General features: G+C 38.4%; 1 protein-coding gene across 3 annotated transcripts in view; it reads left to right on the top strand.

Moving 5' to 3' along the window:
• LOC128026318 (RAC-gamma serine/threonine-protein kinase-like) overlaps positions 1–24,990 on the top strand; it is an 81,354-nt gene that overhangs the window by 40,780 nt on the left and 15,584 nt on the right. For all 3 annotated transcript variants that reach the window (XM_052613317.1, XM_052613318.1, XM_052613320.1), the window contains 2 exons: positions 17,382–17,507; positions 19,791–19,902. In XM_052613317.1, coding sequence (XP_052469277.1) covers positions 17,382–17,507; positions 19,791–19,902 — 238 coding nt within the window. The remainder of the gene's footprint in view (positions 1–17,381; positions 17,508–19,790; positions 19,903–24,990) is intronic.

Here is a 24,990-nt window from a genome sequence, read left to right as displayed (position 1 = left end):
CATGATAATTTACGGATGAACGATAAATGTGACCACATCTTTATCATATGAAAGATGAGTATTCATTTTGAGATTTGCTAAAGATAACTTTGAAAAGTTTTATTTTTTTATTATGGTTTTTAAAGAACTTAAAGTGAGCATGAGATGACTCCAATACCATCTAAATGTAAAAATACAAGAAATAAGCCTGAATAAATTAAATATGCAGTATAAATTAGAATTCCAACCAGCCGAACCAACCGAAAGTATACCAACCATATTTTTCAGATCTCTCGCTTTGTCCCAGCTATCTGTCTTCCTGTGCTTCCCATCTTTCACTACCTGTCACTCACCAAATACCTTTCTTTTCTTGTCAGGACATTCTGATTAGACCAGTACAGTAGCGGTGGTCACTATGACACTCTCATATAGTAGCATTCATTACCTGACCCTGCCCTCACTCTCTGCCTTTTCATTTCTCTTCCTTTTCTACTGTAGATGTTAGTCAGCATTTAATTTCTTCATTGAAGTGTCTCTTCGGTCGGTCTCGGTGACTGTGCTATTTTCAGTGACAGAATTGCTCTGCCAGAAGCTTTTCAGATGGGTGTATCCATATCTATAATCTTGTTCCTAGTCTTTTATTGCATTTTTAGTATATTACAAGATAATACTATGACCAAATTGATTGTCTTATGTTAAAAGTGCTCTGCTTTGCTCATTCACTTGCTTATGTGGCTTAGTGAGGCAGCAAATTACTCTTGTATGAGAGGAATTCACTCACTCCTTACCGATGCTTAGCTAGAAATGATTGCGACTCAAATGGCACAGTTCGGTTTTACAAGCAGACGAGCAGAGAATGAAAACCCTTAGATTCTCACTTTCTGGCTTGGTTTGTATGTTTGCATTTAGAGGTGCTTGTAGGCTGGTCAAATTGAGTGTAGTGTGCCCTATATTGTAGCAACCGCTGAAATGTTTATATTTTAACGCTGAATTGGAGAAGAGACAGTTATAATCATTTAAAAGTTGACATAACCTGACTTATGAGCAACTTACAACTTATAAAGTTCTCTCTATTTTTTAGCATTTGTTGGCAAATTGACATGCACTATACCTGAGAAAAATATACACTATTCTTAAACGTCAGTGTACCACTTTATGGGCACAGTGTAGCAGTCTATAAAGCTCAGTTTTATGTTCTAATGCACCCATTCAAGTTAGAACTAGTGTTATAAAGAGGAGTGGAATACAGAAATCCCTGAACAATTCTCTCCTTGAATCACTTGCCAATTAAGTAGTTGTTAGTTTGGCTTCTAGTTATGAGTAGAGATGGGAAAGAGGAATAGTTGATACGCCCTAACCATGTAAATGACGGTTAGCATGGCTTTTAGGAGGGATAAATGCTTGCCATATGGTCTGCTGGCCGTGTCCAAGTTTTCAAATTAGTGGCTCTCATCCCCCTCATTACTGCTGTTCCTAACTGAGGAGGGGGTCGTCTGCTGCACGGGTGAGGTGGAAGCTGACGTTCCCTTTTCCAATGACTAGTCTTTTCCCTTGGAGTGTGAACTATAAACACGCAACCATAAATTAGCAGATAAGCTGTGCTGGCACTAACTCACACTGAAAGCTCCTGAGAGTCTGGCTTGCCGCTTCTGGCTTCACTGGGCTATTACTTAAGGTTAGTTGAAAATGAAATCTGTTTTGTTGGAATTTTTTTTAATATTGGTGCCATATACACTCACCTAAAGGATTATTAGGAACACCATACTAATACTGTGTTTGACCCCCTTTCGCTTCAGAACTGCCTTAATTCTATGTGGCATTGATGCAACAAGGTCCTGAAAGCATTCTTTAGAGATGCTGGCCCATATTGATAGGATAGCATCTTGCAGTTGATGGAGATTTGTGGGATGCACATCCAGGGCACGAAGATCCCGTTCCACCACATCCCAAAGATGCTCTATTGTGTTGAGATCTGGTGACTGTGGGGGGCTATTTTAGTACAGTGAACTCATTGTTATGTTCAAGAAACCAATTTGAAATGATTCGAGCTTTGTGACATGGTGCATTATCCTGCTGGAAGTAGCCATCAGAGGATGGTTACATGGTAGTCATAAAGGGATGGACATGGTCAGAAACAATGCTCAGGTAGGTCGTGGTATTTAAACGATGCCCAATTGTCACTAAGGGGCCTAAAGTGTGCCAAGAAAACATCCCCCACACCATTACACCACCAGCAGCAGCTTGCACAGTGTTAACAAGGCATGATGGATCCATGTTCTCATTCTGTTTCTGACTCTACCATCTGAATGTCTCAACAGAAATCAAGACTCATCAGACCAGGCAACATTGTTCCAGTCTTCAACCGTCCAATTTTGGTTAGCTCGTGCAAATTGTAGCCTCTTTTTGGTATTTGTAGTGGAGATGAGTGGTACCCGGTGGGGTCTTCTGCTGTTGTAGCCCATCCGCCTCAATGCTTTGCTGCATACCTCAGTTGTAATGAGTGGTTATTTCAGTCAAAGTTGCTCTTCCACCAGCTTGAATCAGTCGGCCCATTCTCCAGTTTATTTGGGCAAGCTGGCTCCACTGAATCACAAACTGTAAGTATGAGAAATAATAGATGTTTCTATCAACCAAAAGTACGGAACGATGACAATGGACGTATTGTTTCTGACACGCACTGTACGTGGTAGACCAATCACAGCAGACTGGGCCATCTGACCAATCAGAGCAGAGTAGGTGCACGGAAAGGAGAGCTTTAGAGAGACTAAATATCATAACTTCTTCAAAAGATTCGTTGGAAAATTAGATGATATTGAATGCATATTGTAGGACACTCCCCAAAAAATATTAATGACAAGTGCATAATGGGGCACTTTAAGATAAATGCAGATGCGTCTGATTGGTATATTAATGCTGAACAGAAAATAGTACTTTGTGCTATATTTACAACTGTACATTGGAAAATGAAGCACTGATTGAACGGTATAGTCAGAGAGATTAAATAGTAAAAAAAAAAAAAGGATTTATATAGTTTTATTTATTTCAAAATTCAATTAGCCTGGCTTGTGCTCTGTACCACATACAGTTTGTGAACAAAACCCACAGCCTTCCTGGGACCCCTCCAGACTGCAAAACATCCAGATTACATCAGATTATTTGCAGAAAGAGGATTAAAAAAAAAGCATTAATGATACATAGTAAAGAAGATCATACTATGAGTCAGTAAATATCACAATCTGATGATTGGATTATGAGTGAAAACAGCTTTTGAATCAGCGAGTGTCTTGCGTGACTTCCCTCTGAATCTGTTTCTGAGGAGACGCATGCTTTATCATCATCATCATCATCATCGTGATGCAGGCTGTGGTCTGTCCAGCAGGGAACAGCAGGCCCATACTGCATCGGGGTGGACGCAGGCTTCTGTGCAATGCAGCTGTGTTTCAGTGAACTCAGCCTTGGGTCAAACACCTCCACTCTACACTCTCTTGCCACATCCATCAACGTCTCAACACGCCCCCTGCACGGCATGCTGGGAACATGCCACTCCTGAGCCCCAACGAGAAGAGAAGCAGGAAATGTGACATTGTAAAAGACTAGGGATACACATTTGAATTAGCCTCGGAAGATGTTACAGACTCACCTCATCCCCTCCAGTTCGGGTTGTTTCAGTTACGTTAACACTATCTCCCTTGAGCGCTTTTAAGCATTGTGGCTACGTCTCTTTCATTCACACTCATTAATAGCCTATCTCTCACACTCAGAACCTCTCTGAGAATCTCTGCCCAGCTGTGCAATGATCCCATCCTTTGTAAAACACACCAGAACTGACAGAAGGTGTGCGTGTGTGTGTGTGGACGTTTAGGGCACATGTGTTTGAGCAGAGGGGCTCTTGCACAGCTGTATTGTGGGAGACAAACAAAGAGTTATTATTGTGTCTGTGGTGAGATGGTGTTATGAGGGGTGAGACGGGGGCTTTGTGTGTGTGTGTGTGCGTGTGTATGTTTGGTGGGTATGCTTCTGATTGGGTGATGAGCAACCGCTGCTGTTGGAACTGATTGTCGACTTGCCATCTGCCATCAAGAGAAGTGTGTGTGTGTATGCATGCACTCCCTGTAGCCGGGTATTGAGTAGTCTGTGTCGCGGAGAGATGAGGTGGGAGGGAAGAAGTGAATGAGAAAGAGAGAGACGCATAAACATGCAGATGTCGCATGGCATAACGACTGGAACTCCAGACTTCATCTCGGGCCGCTGTTTGCATGACGTGTGGGAGGAGACTGGGAGTTTTGGTGTGTGTGATACCATGGTACACATCACCTCACTGTATTTAAGAATTACATGGATGCTTGTTATTGTATAGATGTTCTGTTTGTTTTGACTGAGACATTTGCGTCAGAATTTCCTTTTGGAAAACTGGATTTTGTTGTTTTTGGCATTGTAGTAGGGGAGAGTGGGATAAGCTGTGTCGTCCTTTTAATTTAGCAAATTATAAATAATTGTATTGAATCATATGAATGATATGATTTAGAACAGCCCATCATATGCAGCTATCTGTGGTTGAGAGATACACATAAGGAAATGTTAAAACTTTAATGCTAAAACTAGTAAAGTAAATTTTATATGCCAAGTGAAATATTTAAATAAATATATTAATTGCTTGCCCTAATTAAATGTATTTCATATGAATTAGTAAATTAAGAATTATTCCCAAAATAGTAGCTGTTGGTTCAAGTGTGTCAGATGTTTTGTAGTAAGCTGTGCCTGTGGCTCTACTAATGGTGATTTCCAATTGCAAGTAAATACTATTGCAGGTTACTGTAATTATTATTAATTTCATATTAATGTTGTTATTAGAATTTATTACAGTTTTAAAATATTCTGGTTCATAAAATGCAAATAATGTGCAACAAAATATTTTTCAGTAGTATTGTGCATTAGTAAAATTGTATTATATTTTTCTCATTTGTGTTCTATTGTATTTGAAATGTGGATCATTCACATTCTTGAATCATTCTTCTACACAGCTTAGCTCTGTTGTGGGGCAAGCCACTAGACTGTTTTTAAGAAGTCATATTTGTGTTGCTGTATGTTATAGATGTATCTAATTTCAGCTGATAGCAGACATCCTTAAATATAATTATGAATAATAGTTTGATTACTGTCCCATTTCTGCACAGCATTGATCCCCCCCGACACCACCTACAGCGGACCTTTCAGATGAACACAGATGTACACACACACACACACACACACACACACACTCTCTTTTCTTCTGATCGTGGGCTCAGGCTCAGACGAGAGGTCTCACGCTTGTGCGTTCTTCCCAAACTGTGCTTATAAAGGTCATAAGAAGATACACCAACAGCCTAACTTATTTAGCAAAAGCCGTAAGATTGATCACAGGTTTCATAATTGATGACTCAGGTTTCTTTTCTTTGAGTTTGTCTGCACATTCAATTTCTTCCGAATACCCTACAGCAGACAGAAGGAACATAAAAGAGGCATCTGTAACTTTGCAGTTTCATTACGTGCCAGCCAGCTGAATGGCTGAACATGTATTTTTTGTAGCATTATTTATAATTGTTTGTGTTCTAAAACAGGATTGTTTTGACGGCATCGAGCACATTATTCAGTACTGCTGTTTTTCCAGGCTTTAGTCGACCAGCTTGCCAGCTGCAATTAAGTGAAATTCATTGACGTAGGAGTCTACGCCAAAAGGATTTTATGCAGCTACAATTGTGCAGATCATTGTATTTCATATTACCATTTCAGTGACATTTTGGAGACCAAAAAAAAAGCAATATTGAGGTTCATGTTTTCACCCTGTTCAATATATGTAAATGAAATCCTTTTCACAAGGATAATGTCGTGACAAACAAAGTCATATGTTGCAACCAACAAGCAGAAATATGCAAAAATAAATAAATAAACATAAAACCTAAAGTTTTATAGACCCTGCAGACCCTTATGGCTGTGTCAAGGTGTCCAAAATTGTTAAATAATTTGACAAAATAGATTTTATTTTTATATTTTACAGTTTTATGACAAAGTAAGATTATGATTATGAATTATTCTTAATATTATTATTAAAATTATTCTTAATTATAATATATTGATATAATGAATGCATTTCATATTAATTAATAATGTTACATTTTATATTAATTTTGAATAATTTTATTTATCATTTATGTATCTATTTTAACGTTTCTTTATGGGCCAAATGGTTAGTTTTTACTTATAATCTTCTTTCTGTAGTGACTGGTACTATGATGTACTGTATTAACAGGGCTTCATTCAGCACTTGCAACTGATGGAAAGTCAAACACGTGAAGAACAGCAGCTCAGAGTAAAACAGCAGTTTGTGAACTCAAGTGTCCTGTCTGTCCAGCCTCCATTGAGCATCTTAATGGGTCTGTTCTGAATGAAAGCTGCTGGTTGTGTGTGTCCTAGACTGAAGTGTTGGGATGTGTTTGGCGTGGTGTTTGTGGGATGGTCAAGTACAGGCAGAATTACATGGCTATAGTTGTTTATTTCAGCTGTGGTGCGTGTCTCTGGGGGAGATGGGAGGTGTTGTTGGTTACTGGAAGAATAGAGATGCTTCACAAAGATGTGAGTGTGTTTGTGTGTGTGTGGGAGCAGAGGCTGGGACCGGGGCTGGTCAGACAATAGGGCCGAGGGGTTCTTGTATTGTCCCTCATTGCCAGCTGTCTCCCAGCGCAGCGGCCTGTTCTGGTGGATGCGCTGCTGAATAAATAATAGCAGAAACCCCTGCCACTCAGCTGTAATGGCCATTCAGAGGCTGGGGTCGGGGAGTGCACACTCAGAGGCCTTTGCACCTGTTCACCACTGGCCTGATGGTGCGACTCGCTGCAGCCTCTGAGACCTGAGCTGTTGTTCCTGTCTGCTTGTGTGTGGACCCCGTGTTAGGGCCCTTTGTTCCCCTCTGACTGAGACCCCTTTAATGAAGTCGCCTCCATTTCCCTTGAATATACACTACTGGAGATCATTTGATTGTAAGAAATGAATACTTTTATTACATTTTATTTGATCTGTAAATTAATTTATAAAATTACAATATATATATATATATATATATATATATATATATATATATATAAAATTAGGGCTGTCAGTCGATTGAAATGTTTAATTTAATTTTGGATCCCTTTAATGTTTATTAATATGGATTTTTATATATATTTTATTTAAAGATTTTTTATTATTACGTAAATATTAAATTATATTTTAATGAAATTATACTCCAAACTAAGAAAGTAAAACTGGCAGTAAGTGGCAGTAAATGTCCTAATGAATAAATAATTGAGTCATTCATTCATTTATTCGAATTAGATTTGTTCTAATGGCTGATTCATTGAGGAATGACATAAGTGGCTCTCTTTATGAATGGTCCATTAAATCATTGGTTCACAGAATCATTTAAAATGTGTTGCTTGGAGACACACGATAGTTCTGCTGTGGCTTTAATAGGTAATATTTGCTTTGGCAAAACTGAGCAAAAAACAGACAGTGCTGTGTTTAAAATACATCAATATTAAGTTCCTAACTATTGTATAAAATCAGTGTCACATTTGCACTTGTGCAATTTGGGACAAAAATAGCACTTGTGTGTAAAATATAGAATAGCAATGCCTCTGAAATGTTTTTTTTTTTTGTATTATTATTATTTGAATAAATCCCATTTTAAATGATAAAAAAAATGTAAACAGGTATTTTAAATTGTAATAATATATACACTTTCTAAATTCAGCCTTGATGAAATTAAGAGACGTCTTTCCAAATGTGTAAAGACAATGTGACCCTGAAGATCACTTGCTCTCAGCATACACAATCTTTAAATCCCTCATGAGATTGGAATTGAATGTATTTGAGGTTGTTTTATTATCAAGCAAACCTGAATGCCACTATTATTATTATTTTTTGTAGTACCTGACAGCATGCCACAGTCAATAGATAGATTAACTTGTATTTAACCCGTACTTCATTATCAGCCTTGATGTAGTTCAGTCCAAAGGACAAAACTAGCTGACAGTTTTGATTTATGATGCTTGCAATGTTGACGGTGTGTTTTGAATACGAACTACATTTCAAATGCTCCCTGAGTTTTAGATGTTTGGAGTCTGTATGTATTATGCATGCGTCAGAGGCTACGGTAACGTGTAAGTCACCCTGCGAAACTGTCCTGACTCCATTAATTAATTATGCCTATGATGACAGTCCCATCATGATGTGCGTGAGTTTTTAGGAAACTTGTTGATATTTGGTATGGGTTGTTTTATGAATGGAAATGGCCATTAAAATGGGACCAGTAAAATAGACAAGAAAGCTCCTCATGCCTTTGATCTGGTCTCGGCTTCAAAGGGTTGACGGAGCAGCGTTACTCTCACTGGAGAGTCCTGTAATCCATAGAGCGCGCACACACACACACACACACACACACACACACACACAGACAGATGTATTGTCAGTGCGGCCCCTCACAATGGCACAGTGTAAAATAATCCAGCCTGCTCCTGGGTGTCACGCCTTTCACTAAAGATTGTTCCCTGACCTCTGGCTGCTACGGCAACAGTTGGGAAGTTCTTCATTGTTGTGCTCGTCTAAATGATTCATAGGTCAGGCTTTTCACAGCAAACCTCTGTTTGGTGTGACCTGCTACGGTTACCTTCACTCTCACATTATACTGTGTCTAACTGGCGTAAAATGTGCATTAAATTGAATTAAAACTCTTAATGTGCTGTGATGAACTTTTCATTTGTACATTTGCTTTCATGACATACAAAGGTATGCCTGTCTCTCTTTATTTAATATTCAGTTGACCTTTCGTGTGCAACAAGACTGCAGCCGCTGAGCTTGACTGCAGGACTGCACTTCATGCAGCAAATGCTGCAGCCCATTTAACCTGAACAACAGGCAAATTGAATTGAAAACGGATGGCCTGGTTGGGCTCAGTTGCTGATATTTGATTAACCAATCAAAGGAGGTGCCAGTTCTTCCAATAATCTCGTTAATTAGCCGTGTTTTATGCAGGCAACACAATCAGAGGTGAATGGCAGGTACATTTCAGTAGTGACCTTGACACAATACCATCATCATAATAAAGATTTTAAAAATGTTTTTGAAAGAAGTATTTTAAACTTAACAAGATGGCATTTATTTGATCAAAAATGCCTTAAAAATAGTAATACATTGAAATATTATTGCATTTTGTAATATTATATTTAAAAATGTCATTTATTCCTGTGATGGTAAAGCTACGTCTTCAGCGTCACATGATCCTTCAGAAACCATTCTAATATACCGATTTGATGCTCAGGAAACATTCTATAAAATATGAGCATTTCTAATATTATCAGTGTTGAAGACAATTGTACTTTGTATTTTTGTGGATTTTTATACATCTTTATTCAGAATTCTTTGATTAATGGGGGGAAATCTCATTATGAAATGATTTTCTTTAACACACATTGGACACAATTAATGGTATCCTTTTTATTCAACACTTTTTGAAACCTCCATTTGCCAAAATAACAGCTCTGAGTTTTCTCCTATGATGCCTGATGAGTTTGGCGAACAGGCAGGAAATTCTTAATTCTTAATTATTGTCCTTATGGTGGAAACGGGGATTTTCACTGCTCTAGCTCTTTTCTTAAAGTCACTCTCTAATTTGTGAAGCTCAGTTATCTTTTGCTGCACATCAGAAATATATTCTTTGGTTTTTCGCATTGGGATGGATGATTAAGGGAATTTGGCCTTTGTTTTCTCTCCTACTTATATTTCTGTAAAACAGGAAGCCATGGCTAAATTATTTCATGTTCATAATCACCCTAGTTTGTTTAAAATTGTAAATATGAATGTGAATATACTTCATAGATATTTTACTCATAAGAATTTCTAGGTGTACCAATTATTGTGTCCAACGTGTATTTGAGAAAAACATTTATTTCATAATGTGACTTTCCCCCTTTTGCAATTCGATTAAAGGTAAGATTTTGTGATTTTTTTTTTTCTTTTTTAAATTAAAGATCAAAAGGATTCCTAATGCAGGTTTATTTTCACATCCTCCTTTGATCATATTTATCAAGGGTACCAACAATTCTGACCATGTGTGTGTCTGTTAAATTCAAGTTTATCATTAAAGTTGAAGGGGGTAGTTTTTGTTCCACTAGTGACACTAATTTCAATTGCAGTCTGAGAGGTCCAGCTTCATCTCGGAGTCTGTCTGGCCAAGCAATAGAAGTGTTTGAAACGTATTCTTTATTGTTATTTAGCTCAAGTTCATTTGCAGCCGCTGTTGTTCAGCAGATTCTCTTCAGATGAAAACAGATCAGAAGATACAGCAGCCCTTGTGGCAGTACTGAGAATGCAGCATGAATGGTCTCTGTGTGTGTTTGTTAGCTGGATGACTACTTTAACATTTATTTTGCTGTCACTCGCTTTACCCCCCATCTCTCTCTCTCTCTCTGACTCACTCACTGACACACTGGGAGTAAAGCTTAGTTTCTCTCATACTCGTGCTCAACCATCAGACTTTCTGTATCTGTAGTTCAGTGCCATCTAGTGGCTGAAGGTGCTAACAGTGTTGAGTTTACATGATTTCAGCATCCAGATATGAACTTTGGTTTGTTTCCTTCTAATGAATGCTAAATACCGGTTTACTTTTCAGAAGCTGATTTAATTTATTATTGTTTACATTTTTATTAAATGTTATTATTAGTAAAAAAATTATATATACATAGTAATCTAATCAATTATACATAGTAATCTAATATATGTAGAATCCAATTGTTTGCTTCTATTTTACGATGTTGTAAAGAACAGCAAGCAATCATATTTCAGTGAAGCAGATTCAGTGTCCTGTGAATGGAAACAGCGTCTGTGCACAGTCAGTGTGTTTAATAGATGGCGAGTTAAACCTTTGACACAGCACCATGTGTTTGCAGTGCTGTCACATATAGATTGCTGATGTTCAAACTATCCTGTTACACATTTGAGTGTGTGTGTGATTTCCATGGGCTCTCTGTACGGGCCCAGCGCAGCAGCTCTCTGCACCAGCTGGGGGGCTGGAGGAGCACCAGGAGGGCAAGCTGTGTGCAGCTGGCGGACTGAAATTTGTGCAGGCCTCATGGGAGCTTGGTCTCCCTGGACATCCTCGTCTCCCTTCCTCCCCCCTCCCCCACCCCCCAGCCGGCCTGACATCTCTTCTCTGTCGCCGCCCATTATCTGATGCCTCTATCAAGCGTGAATCTGTAGCATGCATCTGTACTCACTTAAACAGACAAAACGGCCCTGAGGAAGTTTGGCTGAGGAACATGGCGTTTCATCCCCAGTCTCTATTTTGCATAATGCATGGTAACTAAATAGGTGGTGCATGGTGTCATTTCAGAAGCAAATGAAATTGCAAGAATACATTTTTACCTTAAAATGATTTCCAAACAAACATATCAGCTCTGCTCTCCTTCTGCCACTTGAGCCGCAAGTTAACATGCTCAAACGAACAGAAAAGTTTGTTTACTCGACTAATGAAAGGCCAAAAGTTAATTTAAAATGGTAAAATTTGGTGTTTTTAGGGTGCAAAGCTTTTGTTAAGCAGTAGCAATAGCAACATTTCAAGACGTCAATGTTTAATGAATAGTTACATTTATATATTAATAATAATAATAATAATAATAATAATACAGATTATTAAATGTCCAATTACATGTTTGAAACTTAATAATAAGAATCAACTTGGTATTGTTCATTAGATGAACTGTTTTCTGCTGACAGTTAATATAAATGTGCGCTCACAGATGTATATTTATCAGCTTTTTCAATTAATTAATTAAAGTGCCTTGTTTATCATTTGTACTTTGATATCAAAAGAGGTTACGTTTGTGTATTCTGTTTATAAAATTGTTTGGTCAATGGAAACTGAATGGTAATTGTTTTCCACGCTCAAAATGTACTGTATGTTGTATGTAGTTAAGCAGCAGATGTTGGACAGTTGTGATGTATATTACCCAGCTGCTCATGTACTACTTTCGAGCTATCATTAGTTCATAAGACCATAAACCCCAGGTGCTCATAGCCATACTCTGTTACACACTTACTCTTAGAGGTATCATGCAGGGTTTGTCAGGGTTACTCCTTGTGCACATCCACACATACACTCCTTCCTGCTGCGGTCTAATGACACTAATTCAGGTTAAGTGGATTGGCTTGAGTCAGCCCTGGATTGCATGTAAGTTGTCTGAGAGCCTCGTGTCGAGTCCACGACTGCAGCGCCACTGGCTCACCCTATTGCCCTCCCTGAGGACACACAGAGGACACACACACACACACACACACACTAATGCCAGCAGTGGAAGACATACTTCAACTCTGCTTAACAGTATCAATGCTTTATAAATAATCATTACTTGCTGAAAAGCCTTTAAATAAGATGTCAAAGACCTTATAATATATTTTATTTACACAAGTAGTTTTTTTTTTCATTCACAGTTTGCTGTTTTTCAGCATTTTACGGTCTCAGAAAAAAAAAGTATAAAACTGTCACTGGGGTGGCATCCTTAGCTAAAAGCTAAACGTTTTTTACCCCTAAATGGTACATGTTAGTACCTCAAAAGTACATATTAGTAGCTTTTGAAAGGGTACTGCCCCGGAGACAGTTTTGCACTTTATTTTCAGACAGTGTATGTAAGGTTTATAGATGCTGTATGTCTGCTAATCCACAGTACAGTCCACTCTCTTTATCTGCATTTAAATAGTTTTACATTGATATCACTGTCTAACTCTAAGCAAGAAGTGAATTTGCATGTCCACTCAAGTCAATAATATTTTCCTTAGAAATATTCCCGGTTGGTGGATGTGGCCATCTTGTCTTTAAGGGGTCTCTATGGTGTCACCGCAGGGTAATGTCCCCTTGTTTAACGCTTTCTGTTGGTCGTGTGATGGTGGTGAATCAGGCACCAATCTGTCTTGTTGTATCTGGCTGTCTTAACAGGTGATATGACCTTCGTCTCTGTAAGGGGATCAGTGTTTAAAGTCTTTGCCGGCAATTCTGGTGATAATACAGCGAGTATGGCCGTTTTTTTCCACTTCTCCCCACCTTGGCTAAGCCCTGAAATAGCCTTTGACAACTTCACAGCTGCATCGCCTTCCAGTGGAGCTGATTAGCCTGTCTGAGTCTGTCCTGGTGTTGGTCACGTTCGACCACGTACAGTTACATAAAGGAACAGCTGAGTCATTTGAAAGTCACTGACACTGTCCAGATTGGTCTCTGTAAAAGTCTCTCACTTTACTCTGCTCATAACTGTTCTGTCTCACCCACAGACTAATGCTGAGACCGGTCTAGGTACAGTACAGTTTACTTTTGGTTCCACACAGAAAATAGCTATTCAGTTGTGGGAATATGTCCCAGAATATGCTTTTATTACAAAGAAAAAACGTTTTTCTTTGTTACACGAAGGTCACATTACAGCTGTAAAGCTGTATCTATTGTTTTTGATGCTTCTTAAATGCTTTTTGTGTATAAAGTTAGGTTTTTTGGCTTTTGTACAGTGTAATTACACAAATAAAACATGCACTCACTAAATGACTATGGTTTGGTTTAGGGTTTGTTGCTTGTACAGTATTTCTGTTATTGTTAAAGTAACTACATGAGCTCTATTTATTATATTTATCTAATTAATTCCATTATAAAATATTATATAATTCTGTTTACTATTTATTAATTTATTTATTTGTTTATGTAAATCTAAACAAATACTTGCTATTACTAGTAGGTCTATGTTCAATATTTATTATGTGTATTAATGGCTATAAAACTATTTTCTAATTTTATTATCTAATATTATTATTTTATATTTTTAAAACTATGTAAATCTAAATGAAATGTGATATATTTCTAATCAATTTTAACATTTATTCTGTGAAACTTATCCATTTTTTATGCAATTGTGACATCAATTCTGCCACAACCAACAAATTTGCCATTAAATATTCAGTGTACTTGGTTACCAAGGCAACAAAGACCATGCCTAATATGTGAGATGTGTTAAAAAAAAAAAAAAAGACACAAAAATCAATTAAGTTTTATATTTTTATTGTCCAACACAATACATCATTTGTGAATTGATGGAAATGTTTATGACTTTTTAGAGAAATGACTGAATTCTCCTGTGAGGTGTGTCTACTGTTGGAAATTGTTAGTGGACAAATGAAACTACTGAGTGCAGAAAGTGTGTTTTTTTCCTAAAAAACCCCCCAAAAGTCCACAGGGCTAAAAGTAGCCATAGTTGAGTCATCAGTCTACCAATTTACTCACTGAGGTCATCATAGCGGTTACTGAATCTGTAGCATAAAAGTGGTGCATGAATAACCACTAAACCATGGGTCAAACAAAAAGCACTACTTTCTGACAATCGTTTCTCAGAGTAACTGTTTGCTGTGAGTGCATGAGTGTGAATGAGTCAGAGTGTGAGTGTGTCCATGCTGCGTCCATCTCTGCCAAACTGACAAAGTGACTCCAGCCGCTCTCCTTCGGCAAGCTGCTGCAGTACATGGTGAACAAAACACACCAATCTCCACAAGCGGCCAGCTCTCCCTCCTGCGCATTCTTCATCCGTACCACACCACCTAATGCTGCCCACGTCTCGGACCACGTGCCGTGCCCAGGCTGCGCTGTAGCGGCTGTGAGCGCTCGTGCCCAGGCGAGCTGGTGCCGCTTGGAGTGCCCGGCGTGTGCTGGAACGCGACAGCCCGCTGGTCCCAGGGCACCCATCACATGCCCATCTTTAAGCCATCTGCAAAGTAGAGCAGTTCCCGCCAAAGCATTAAATTAAATCCTTGTTTGGGCCGATAAACAAATGGCCTTGTTTTTTTGTGTTCTGCAGGCTTGTTTTTTCCTCCTGTCCTGCTGAAGCTCCATCATGTCGGAGCGAGCGTGGCAGAGGCAGCGAGCCTTCGGGAAGTCTCAGGAGTGGCTTGGATGTTTTGGGGGGGAAGTTTGCTCAGGATCGCGTCTGTCTCGAAAGCGGCCGTCCAATTCTCCGTCCCACAGCCATCAGGCTGTCACAGACCACAGACAAATGAACAATTAATCTGGGCTGGTAATTGAATGGCACCCGGTATGATATTTTAATTGTTCAATTGGAGCTGTTTGGATCTCAGAACTTAATTGGAATGGGGCTGCAGGGGCTTTGGATGTCCTGTTGCATATTTGCCAGCGATCGCTTCGGTGTCACCTGCAAGCTTGTTAGTCAGAGAATTTGTATCGCTGTGCAATTTCTTAGGCGTAATCATTTAAGAATCAACCGTATTGATCAATCGCTAATCTGAACTCCACATCTAAAGGTGTTCACCACCCTGGTGCTTTGTAATAACGCTAACCAATACGACTGTTCACTCTGACCAAACGCTCTGGAAACTTGATGGTAGAAGCATCGCTGGCGCCTGCCAGACCAACTGTCCGCCTACTGTTTTGGATCTAAAGAAACAAATTTCACGATTGAGAAGCCAGTAAAAATGGTTTGATGACATTTGCTTTTAGTCACGCAGCTGCTTCTGTTCAACCCCTGGCTTTGTCAGCCGCACAGTGAATGTACTGTACACTGGTTAACAAGACATCGTGACTGATCCAGGGTCAGATTAAACTGTTTGCTTTGTGTTTGTCCATAACTGATCCACCAATAACAAGAGTAATGCGTGTGTAAAAAGAGAACCCCTGTATTATATTATAGATGGTCGTCATAGCAATCATGCATTAGTTTATTTATTTATATGTCAACTCATAGCCCACTTTTATCCTTCTACCCTTTTCCTTTCTTTTTTGAACCTTTTGATTGGAAGGCGGATGCCTCTGTTCAGCTGTTCCCTCCTATCCAGCGATTCCTCTTCCTCATTCAGGCATACCAGCGAAGACCTCGGTCTCCTCAAATTAACATGAGCAGGTGTTTTTCTCTGATGTGTTAATTAGGAGAAGCTGGTGTCATTATGCTTTAAGTGGATGTTACAAATAGAACATGTTGTTTATTTTCTCTTCTGCTGGAAAAAAAAAGTGCTCAGAGCTGTCACGAGGCTCATGTGTCACTTAGAGAAGATCGTGGCTAATTACCAGGAGTTCAGAATCAGAAAGTACATGACTGAGGATTCTCCTGCGTCTACGCTTGAACGAATACCAGATTGTCTGTCTTAATAAATATGATCAGCAGGAACATATTTAAACAGATGAATCCCGAGGTTAGATTCAGCATATTTTATTGAAAGATTGTCTAGCGTTATGGCTTAAACGATGACAAAAATAGGATGCCTTAGTGTTTTGTTTTGAAATCCCTTTATTTTTACTAACTTTTAAAAGATTTTTTAATTAACTTTTTTCCTTTTTTTCCTCAATTACACTCCTTTTAAAGGAACAACTTAAACATTGCACCTCGCACAAAGTTATTGTATGGCTTCAGAATGCTTATAAATATAGCATACATGTTGAACTTTATTGAACAAAATGATCATCTTGAGTTATAAATTCACTACGTTATGAAATGTCCTTGTTTCTCGTGTTCACCACAAGTTGTGATTGACAAGCAACAGACAAAATGCAATGTATTCGTATTCAGGAATCTTAAAATCAAACTTTTCATTGTTCAATATAGGAAATTGCAAATGAACGTTTGGTTTCAAGTGTGTTTGGTTTCAGGATCCAGCATGCAGCACTCAGCAGGCAGATGTTGTGTGCATTATCACTCTTGAAGCCTGTTATTAGACTCTGTGTGCATGCGACTTTGCCCCCCTGTGTGGTGATGCTGACACCCTTGTAATCCTGCTGTTTATTATTATATAGCACAGGCTGTTGCACCAGAAGTTTTGCATGATAATATAGCATGACCAGCTGCTCAGCAGATGTTGTTTTTTGCGGCTTTAGCATAGAAAGGTTAAAGGTGTCTCTGCTGCCCCTGTGAGGATTCTCTGACCCCCTCTGTGGTGCATTTCCGCATGCGTTTTACTGTAAGCCGACCTGGTGCCACCAGCCCTGGTTTGGGTTGTTCTAACACCTGCCCTCGGGTTTAGGCAGATGATGCAGTAGCTGACAGCTGGACTAGCAGTGGTAAACATGTTAACATTTTAATCCTGTGTTAAGTCATTTGCAAAGTCAAAATTAACTCAATTCAACAGATAAACACCATCTAATCGTGTTCATTCTGTGTTTAGGATATTAATCTTGTGAATCCAATGCATGCACCCATGAAACAATGAGGGGTTTTAATAAAACCGGTCATTTGTTTTACCCTAGTGCCATGTAAAAGAAAAAAGTGTGAATGGATAGTCTGCATGTGTTTGCACAAGCATTTTAAGGTCATGCGTTTTATTATTTTGCTATTTAAATATACATTTCTTCTTTTCCCCAGGTGAATATATTAAGAATTGGAGACCTCGCTACTTCCTGCTAAAAACCGACGGGTCCTTTATCGGATACAAAGAGAAGCCGCAGGATGCCGATCTTCCCTACCCTCTCAATAACTTCTCTGTTGCAAGTAAGTGATGCCTTCAAAGCAAGACAAGTAAAGTTTTGTACATCCTTTTTTTCTTTTGTGAGGCAACAGAGAGCTCAGTCTCAATGAATTAACTCGAGTGGATGCAATGATCTGTACTGAATCCCAAATAATGTTGTATGCTAATTTGACAGCTAAAATTCCTAGCGCAAATTAGCACACTTTCTATTTTTCATGAACTCAAATTTTAGAATGTAGTCATCATTTAATTTCTCTCTGCCCATTAGAATAAACCAGGCTTGTTTGCTAATGTGCCTTTAAATTACAAACATGTAAAGTAACCTTTGTTATGATGCAAAGTTTGTGGTTAATTTTTAAAGGCTCTCAAAACAAGTTCTGAAATATACCACTCAAACTTTTAAGGCGAATCTGAAGTGATCAAAGACCACTGTAAAAAAAAAAAAAACAGTCTTTCATAGCTCTGTTTCACCACCTCATCATCTTAGTTTTTAAAATGATTTTAGTGGAATAAAATAATCAAAAGCAGTGACTTAATTCCTCTGGAACACAACTCAACCTCAAACGCGTGGCTTTTAGCGCTGGTTTCTGGACACGTGCTGTGAGCAGCTCCCCAACCCTCCATCCGTCAAAAGGCCCAGCCAGGTTTTAATCTAAAGGCTGGAGGAGCGAGGGGTGGCCATACATCCGGCCTGGGCCGCTTGGCAGTGGGAGAGGATTGCCACATCTGTTGCAGAAAGCTGGAGAGGCCAGGTGGTGCTGGGAGGCTGATAGCCCAATGCACTCTCTGAAATGGCTTCGCTCTCACCCCCTGTGCAACGAGCTGCCACCAGACTGCCTTCCTCCGGACCGCTCTCTCAGAGTCCTGTACACAACCTGACCAGCCCTGCATCTGCTCCCTAGTATACCGCAGTCCATATTGACAAATTTGTCTTTAACAATGATTGCAGCATATGACAAATCGCTTTGCACAGTGAGATCCACCAATTTGTTTCGTTAAGATCTTGCACCAACAAAGATGGAATCGCTGCAATATAAGTACAGCTGGATTAAAAAAAAAATTATAAAGGAAGAACAGGAAATGTTGACAGATTGTAACGTTTATATAAATGTATATACTGTATAGATTTCTATTTCAAATAAATTCAGTTTTTTACTTTCCATTCATCTAAGAATCCTGAATAATTTCTTAAGCAGCGAATCAGCATCTTAAAATGATTTCTGATGGCTCATGTGACTTTTGAACGGTAGTTCAAGAATAAGAAAAATGTGAAACTTTTGTTAAAAATGGTATATGAAAGTTTTTGAAAACCAACTTGAATACAAAAAGTTCATTTCTAAGTTCTTGACACCTTTAAGATGTGTATGATTGTATGGTTAATGTTTTTTAACACTTACCTTTTCCTTCGAAGCCAGTTCTCGCTAACATTTACAGAGCTGAATGCCATGTTGTGACTCCTGATGTTTTTGTGCATTGGCACCCTCTCAACCTTATTTTGGACTTGAGAAAACCTTTAAGTGATGTTGCATGCTGCAAGCAGCGGAAGTCACAGCTTCTGGGCTGTTTAATTGGCATGCTAGCTTTCCGTAGCGACTTTTGCTTGAAGCAATGTTCGTCATCTGTGATCTAATGTGGCAAAGCAAACAATACTGTCAGCTCTGCCTGCTCTCCTCCTGAGGTGTCACATTCTGGCTGCTGTGACCTTGTTTTTCTGCACTCAGCGTGGGACTCGATTTTTCCCCTACTGCCCAGGTAGATGTTCGGTAAAGTGCATGGCTTCGTGACCTTAGAGGTGTCATCATTAACCTTCCTGTCTAAATTTAGGCCCTGCTGTCATTCAGAGGTGGCTGAAATTGGCCGACTGAGGGACCTCGTTATGGGACTGCTGTAGCGTTTCACCTGTCCTCTGGGCATTGTCCCCAAAATCTGTAGCGGCGATGAGCCCAGTCTGAACATCACCTTTGCCCCCTGCTACTTTCATAAAGTATCTGAGAAATACATTACTTCCCTCTGACTGGCCAGTGGCTGATGTGGCAGAGCGAAGCGCTGTATATGTTGCATCACATTACAGCAAATGTACCTCGGTCATCTCACCGTGGGACTCTCCCACCCGCTGCCTCCTCTCTGCTAATGGCCATTTGTGTTACATTGGACTTGCTGATCCACTCTGTTTATCAAATGAAACACTTGCAGCCTGAGAGTTAGAAAGTGGGTTGGGTTTACTTTAGTATTAAGGTCAGATTTCTCCCTGCCTGCATATTTATATTGTGTCTGTGTCTACAATTTCCTTTGGTCTGCCATTCCAGAATGCCAGCTGATGAAAACTGAACGACCAAAGCCGAACACTTTTATTATTAGATGTCTACAGTGGACTACAGTCATAGAGAGGACCTTCCACGTGGACACACTAGAAGAAAGGTGAGTCTCTAATGTAGAAAACACAGCTATTCAGAGCATCATTATATGCCCATTCCAACAATAATGTACAGTTGGCAACCTTTTTTAATGTTATATAGTTGCAACAAGTAATAAAAACTGTTGATTTGGCCACCACCTCTTACAAAAAACTCTACTACTCACTCATTTTAAATTAAAGAATTAATAATGAACATTGAAGAAAACAATATATACATTAGTAATTGCTTTGCTAATAATGTAGTGATTACATTTATATATTTAGCAGATGCTTTAAGCAGTTCTATCACAGATATATCACGGATATAAGCAGAGGTGAAATGCAGAAAAGAAGAAGGGGAATCTGTGTGTGTTTGTGTTTTGTGTACCTACTGTACTTACCCAAATTTTGATGACAAATTTGTACTAAGAAGTGAGTTGAACCTGACAAAATATCCTTTTGCGAACTCCTCATATGTTAAAAAAAAGAAAAAAAGTATGAAAATAGTTAAGTTATTTTTTCTGTAATGCTGTGTGTGTTATGGTTAGGTTAGCGTAGTAAACATGTCTGTGTGTGTACACAGTTTGGTTTAAAGTTGTGGAGTGGTTAAGTGCTTACGGAAGAGGTAGTGAAGCTTAAATAAATGGGTGAATGGATGATGGTTTACTGAACCCATTCCGGTTCTGGAGCCTTAAATCCTTTCTTCAGTTTGATGTCTCTGTGATTTTCTTTGGACCGTATCTGTATGTAAAAAGGAAAAGCACAATTCCTCAACAAGTTGTATGATTTGATTTTGTGAATTTTACCCTACATATGAGCAATAGTAATAGGGATGCTTGCCTTTAGCAAACACAAATATTAATTTTCCCATCAGTGAGGGAAAAGGCAACCCAAAAAGGCGTTTTACCGAAACACTGGCTCACATTATGAGCTGATCCTTTTTTAGATCTCAGTTCTTTTTAAATCTACAGACAACAAAGCATGTCCCATAAGAATATAAGTGATAATGAACTGTCAGAAAGACAGAAAAACATCACATACATGCATTATTTGCATGTAAAGAACCAGAATTATTAGAAATTTTGACAGCCAGACAGTGTCCACTTAAGTTGAACAGTATATTATTTGTAATCTGCATTAGTTTTCAGTTATTCAGATGGCAAATGTTACCCTGGACCAAAAAACAGTCATAAGGGTCAACTGTTCGAAATTGAGATTTATGCATATTCTGAAAGCTGAATAAATACATTTCCCATTGATGTTTGATTTGTTATGATGGGACAATATTTGGCCGAGATTTGAAAATCTGGAATCTGAGAGTGCAAAAAAAAAATCGAAATATTGAGATAATCACCTTTAAAGTTGTCCAAATGAAGTTCTTAGCAGGGCATATTACTAAGAAACAGTAAAAAAAAATATACAAAATATCTTCATGCAACATGATTTCTATTCTAATGATTTTTGTCATAAATGAATAATCTATAATTTTGACCCATGCAATATATTTTATATTTACCAAATAAGGTATTTTTTCTTGATTTGAAGTGCAAGAAACACCATAAATTTTAGGTGGTTTAGGATTTTCTTTTAAAAGTAAACCTATTTTGTTTTAATTTTGATACTGTACCATTTGACTATGATGACTAAATCAGTATTAAACAATATTTTTCAGTGGAGGTCACCCTGACTTGTGGTGTCCCTCAAGGCTCTATTTTGGCCCCTTTTTTGTCCTTTTTATATATGCTTCCTTTAGCCTCTATTTAAAAAAAGCATGGCTTGTACTATCACTGCTATGCAGATGATACTCAACTTTATTTGCACCTAAAGTATAAAAATGGTGTAGACTCCCTCTGTGCCTATCTTTCCGAAGTCAAAACCTGGATGTCTTAGAATTTTTTTAATCTAAATTAGATTAAAATTGATATTATTGTGTTTGGCTCCTCTGAAGTCCCAAACATGTATCATGTAAATTCTGGTGTTTTATCTTCTTCAGTTAAATCAGGTGTAAAAAAAACTTTTTCGATAGTGCACTTAAACTTAAAAAAGCTAATAAATTAAGTTGTCAAATCAAGTTTTTACCAGTTAAGAAATTTGGTTAAAGTGAAGACTTTCCTTTCTTTTAAGCACTTTGAAACTGCAATTCATGTTTTTATTTCTTCTAGAATTGATTATAGTAATTCCCTGTATCTGGGAATAAACAGTTCTTCAATATCTAGATTACAAATTGTCCAAAATGCAGCGGCTTCATCTTTTAACCGGTGTTCATAAATAGAAACATAGTACACCTGTGTTAATATCTTTACATTGGCTTCCAGTACAATTTAGAATTGATTTTAAAGTGCTTTTGCTTGTTTATAAATGTTTAAATGGCCTTGCTCCCCCTTACCTCTCTGACCTGTTGTGTGAATATCATCCCTGAAAGAACTCTTAGGTGTGCCAACCAGAGTTTGTGTTTACTGTTCCAAAGTCAAAATTAAAATCTAGGGGTGATCAAGCATTTGCCGTAGCTGCACCTAATCTCTGGAACACATTACCAATCCATATTAACTGCATCAACATGACATATTTTTAAAGGGACACTAAGTAGGAATTACTCCCATCTAGTGGTGAAATTGTATTTTGCATTCAAACTAATTTTGCTCTCCAGCGCCTCGCTTTTTCAAATGCGCGTTGCATCTACGGTAGGCGATATGTACCAAAAAGCTTTGACGGGATGTCTTCTAATAGCACTTCGTCGAGTTTTCCTTCAGGTGAACAGGTGTGTTATTTCAAACAAACTGCAACATGACCATAAACAAACGAATGTTACAGTATGAATTACTGACTGTGGAAAACATGAAATATTGTAATTAGTAGTTATGTCTAATTTATTCGTTATATTTTCTGAATTATATGCATTGTTAGATATAAAAAAAATATTATAATATAGATTGTAACACTGACTTACCTGTCGAGAAGAAAACTGGCCGCTTCAGCGTCTCTTTTGAAATCTTTATCAAGCATTAGCTCTTTCCACCTAGAAAAAGCTTCCCAGACATTAACTCTTGTTTTCTGTAATCTACGGTCACGTTTCCTTTTACGTTCTATTTTTGACTGTTTTGGCGACGATGTTTTCTTCTCCTGTGGCGCGGCATATGTATGGTCCATAATAAGAATGCAATCCAGACTTTAAAACTTGCCGGTGCAGTTTCAAGCGCCTCTCACTGCTCTGCACCTGCGTTTCTGGCTCTGACCGAAAACGCGCTGTGGAAACGCGTTGGCTTAGTACTTTTTGTCCCTCTCTGCTATTATAGTTTTGCAAGATGGCGGAACTACATGGAAGCCTCCGTCGACCTACCCGTCCCATGTATATAAAGATAATAAATTCTTCATTTACAAGGATTAGTTTAAACATTGGCATAGGTATTTGTACACCATTGAGGGCATATTTATGAATAAAAATATTGATTTTAGATAATAAAATACCTAAAAAGTTACTTATTGACCCTTTAAAGCAAAGTTAAAAACGTATTTCTTCACTGCAGCTTATGACTTGTGATGGTGTTTGTTGTCTGATGTTTTGCTTGGTTTGTATGCTTTATAAGTATTTTACAATATTGTACAGTACATTGTTCAGCTGTAGTTGTTTGCAGTTGTGCTATATAAATAAATTGAGACTTGATAACTAGCATAACTAGCAGACCTTATAGCAGCATTTGACTGAGAGAACATCTAATCACACAAAATATACAAACAGACACTGACTTGTTCATCCTCTTACTCCTAACTTGGTTTTTTATCTATCACAGTGCATTGCAGTCCAATACACAACCCCCTAACCCCCCCCCCCCCCCCATCCCACCACACAGCTCTGAACAGGAGTGGGACACGGTTTACTGGCAGAGGCCCAGAATCTGCGGGCCTACATGTGAGGAGGAGAGATGTGGCGACAGCTGGCTTAATGCCAGACTGTATTCAAAGCCTTTATCTCTCATTAGCAAAAACCGCTCATTATACACCAAACCACTCCACACCCATTCATCCACACGACCTTGAGAGGTTGTGCAGGACACTTTGTAGATGTTACTGCATTAACCCAATGGATCTTGAATTTGCTTTGGGATTTCAAATGCACCACATTTGGAATGTTACTTCCACCACGGGTTTTGTTCTGTAGCTTGCACTGAAAAAAGAGCCAGAATGGAAATCCATACATTATGTTGGAAATAATAAATATGTCCATCTCTTATTCTATTTGAGGGTTCCCCACTAACAAATGGCAATGCACAAGAGGGCAAGTTTTCAGACTCTGCCTGGTAGGGTTGGATCAATACCAAAAGATTTGCTTTGGTGGAATACCAGCCACTGTGGTACCTCTGTATCAATATTAAATCTGTACCTTATGCAACAATTGCACAACCTTGGCCAACAGAGGAAAATGAAACTGTTACTGTCCATTAATGCAATGATTCTGTGTAAAGAAAAATACATATACAATATATATTATTTATGTTTTATCTAAAATACAAACCTGATTCCAAAAAAGTTGGGACACTGTACTAATTGTGAATAAACATGGTGATGTATGTGATGCAGTGCTGTCTAAGGGACCGAAGATCAAGGGCATCCAGTATGGTTTTCTGGCCCTGACCCTAACGCACAGAGATTGTTCCAGATTCACTGACTCTTTGGATGCTATTATGCACTGTAGATGATGATAACTTCAAACTCTTTGAAATTTTTCTCTGAAAAACTCCTTTCTGATATTGCGCCACTATTTTTCGACGCAGCATAGGGGGAATTGGTGATCCTCTGCCCATCTTGACTTCTGAGAGACACTACCACTCTGAGAGGCTCTTTTTTACCCAATCAGGTTGCCAGTTTACCTAATAAGTTGAAAATTGGTCCTCCAGCTGTTCCTTATATGTACACTTAACTTTTCCAGCCTCTTAATGCTACCTGTCCCTGTTTTTTGGAATGTGAGCCAATATTTGGCATGAAATTTCAAAATGTCTCACTTTCAACATTTGATATGTTATCTATATTCTACTGTGAATAAAATATAATTGTATGAGATTTGTAAATTTTTCCATTCCTTTTTTACTCGCAATTTGTACAGTGTCCCAACTTTT

Source organism: Carassius gibelio, chromosome A13 (genome assembly GCF_023724105.1).
Source record: "Carassius gibelio isolate Cgi1373 ecotype wild population from Czech Republic chromosome A13, carGib1.2-hapl.c, whole genome shotgun sequence".
In the NCBI taxonomy this organism is placed as follows: Eukaryota; Metazoa; Chordata; class Actinopteri; order Cypriniformes; family Cyprinidae; genus Carassius; species Carassius gibelio.
This window is presented reverse-complemented; position numbering and strand designations above follow the sequence as displayed.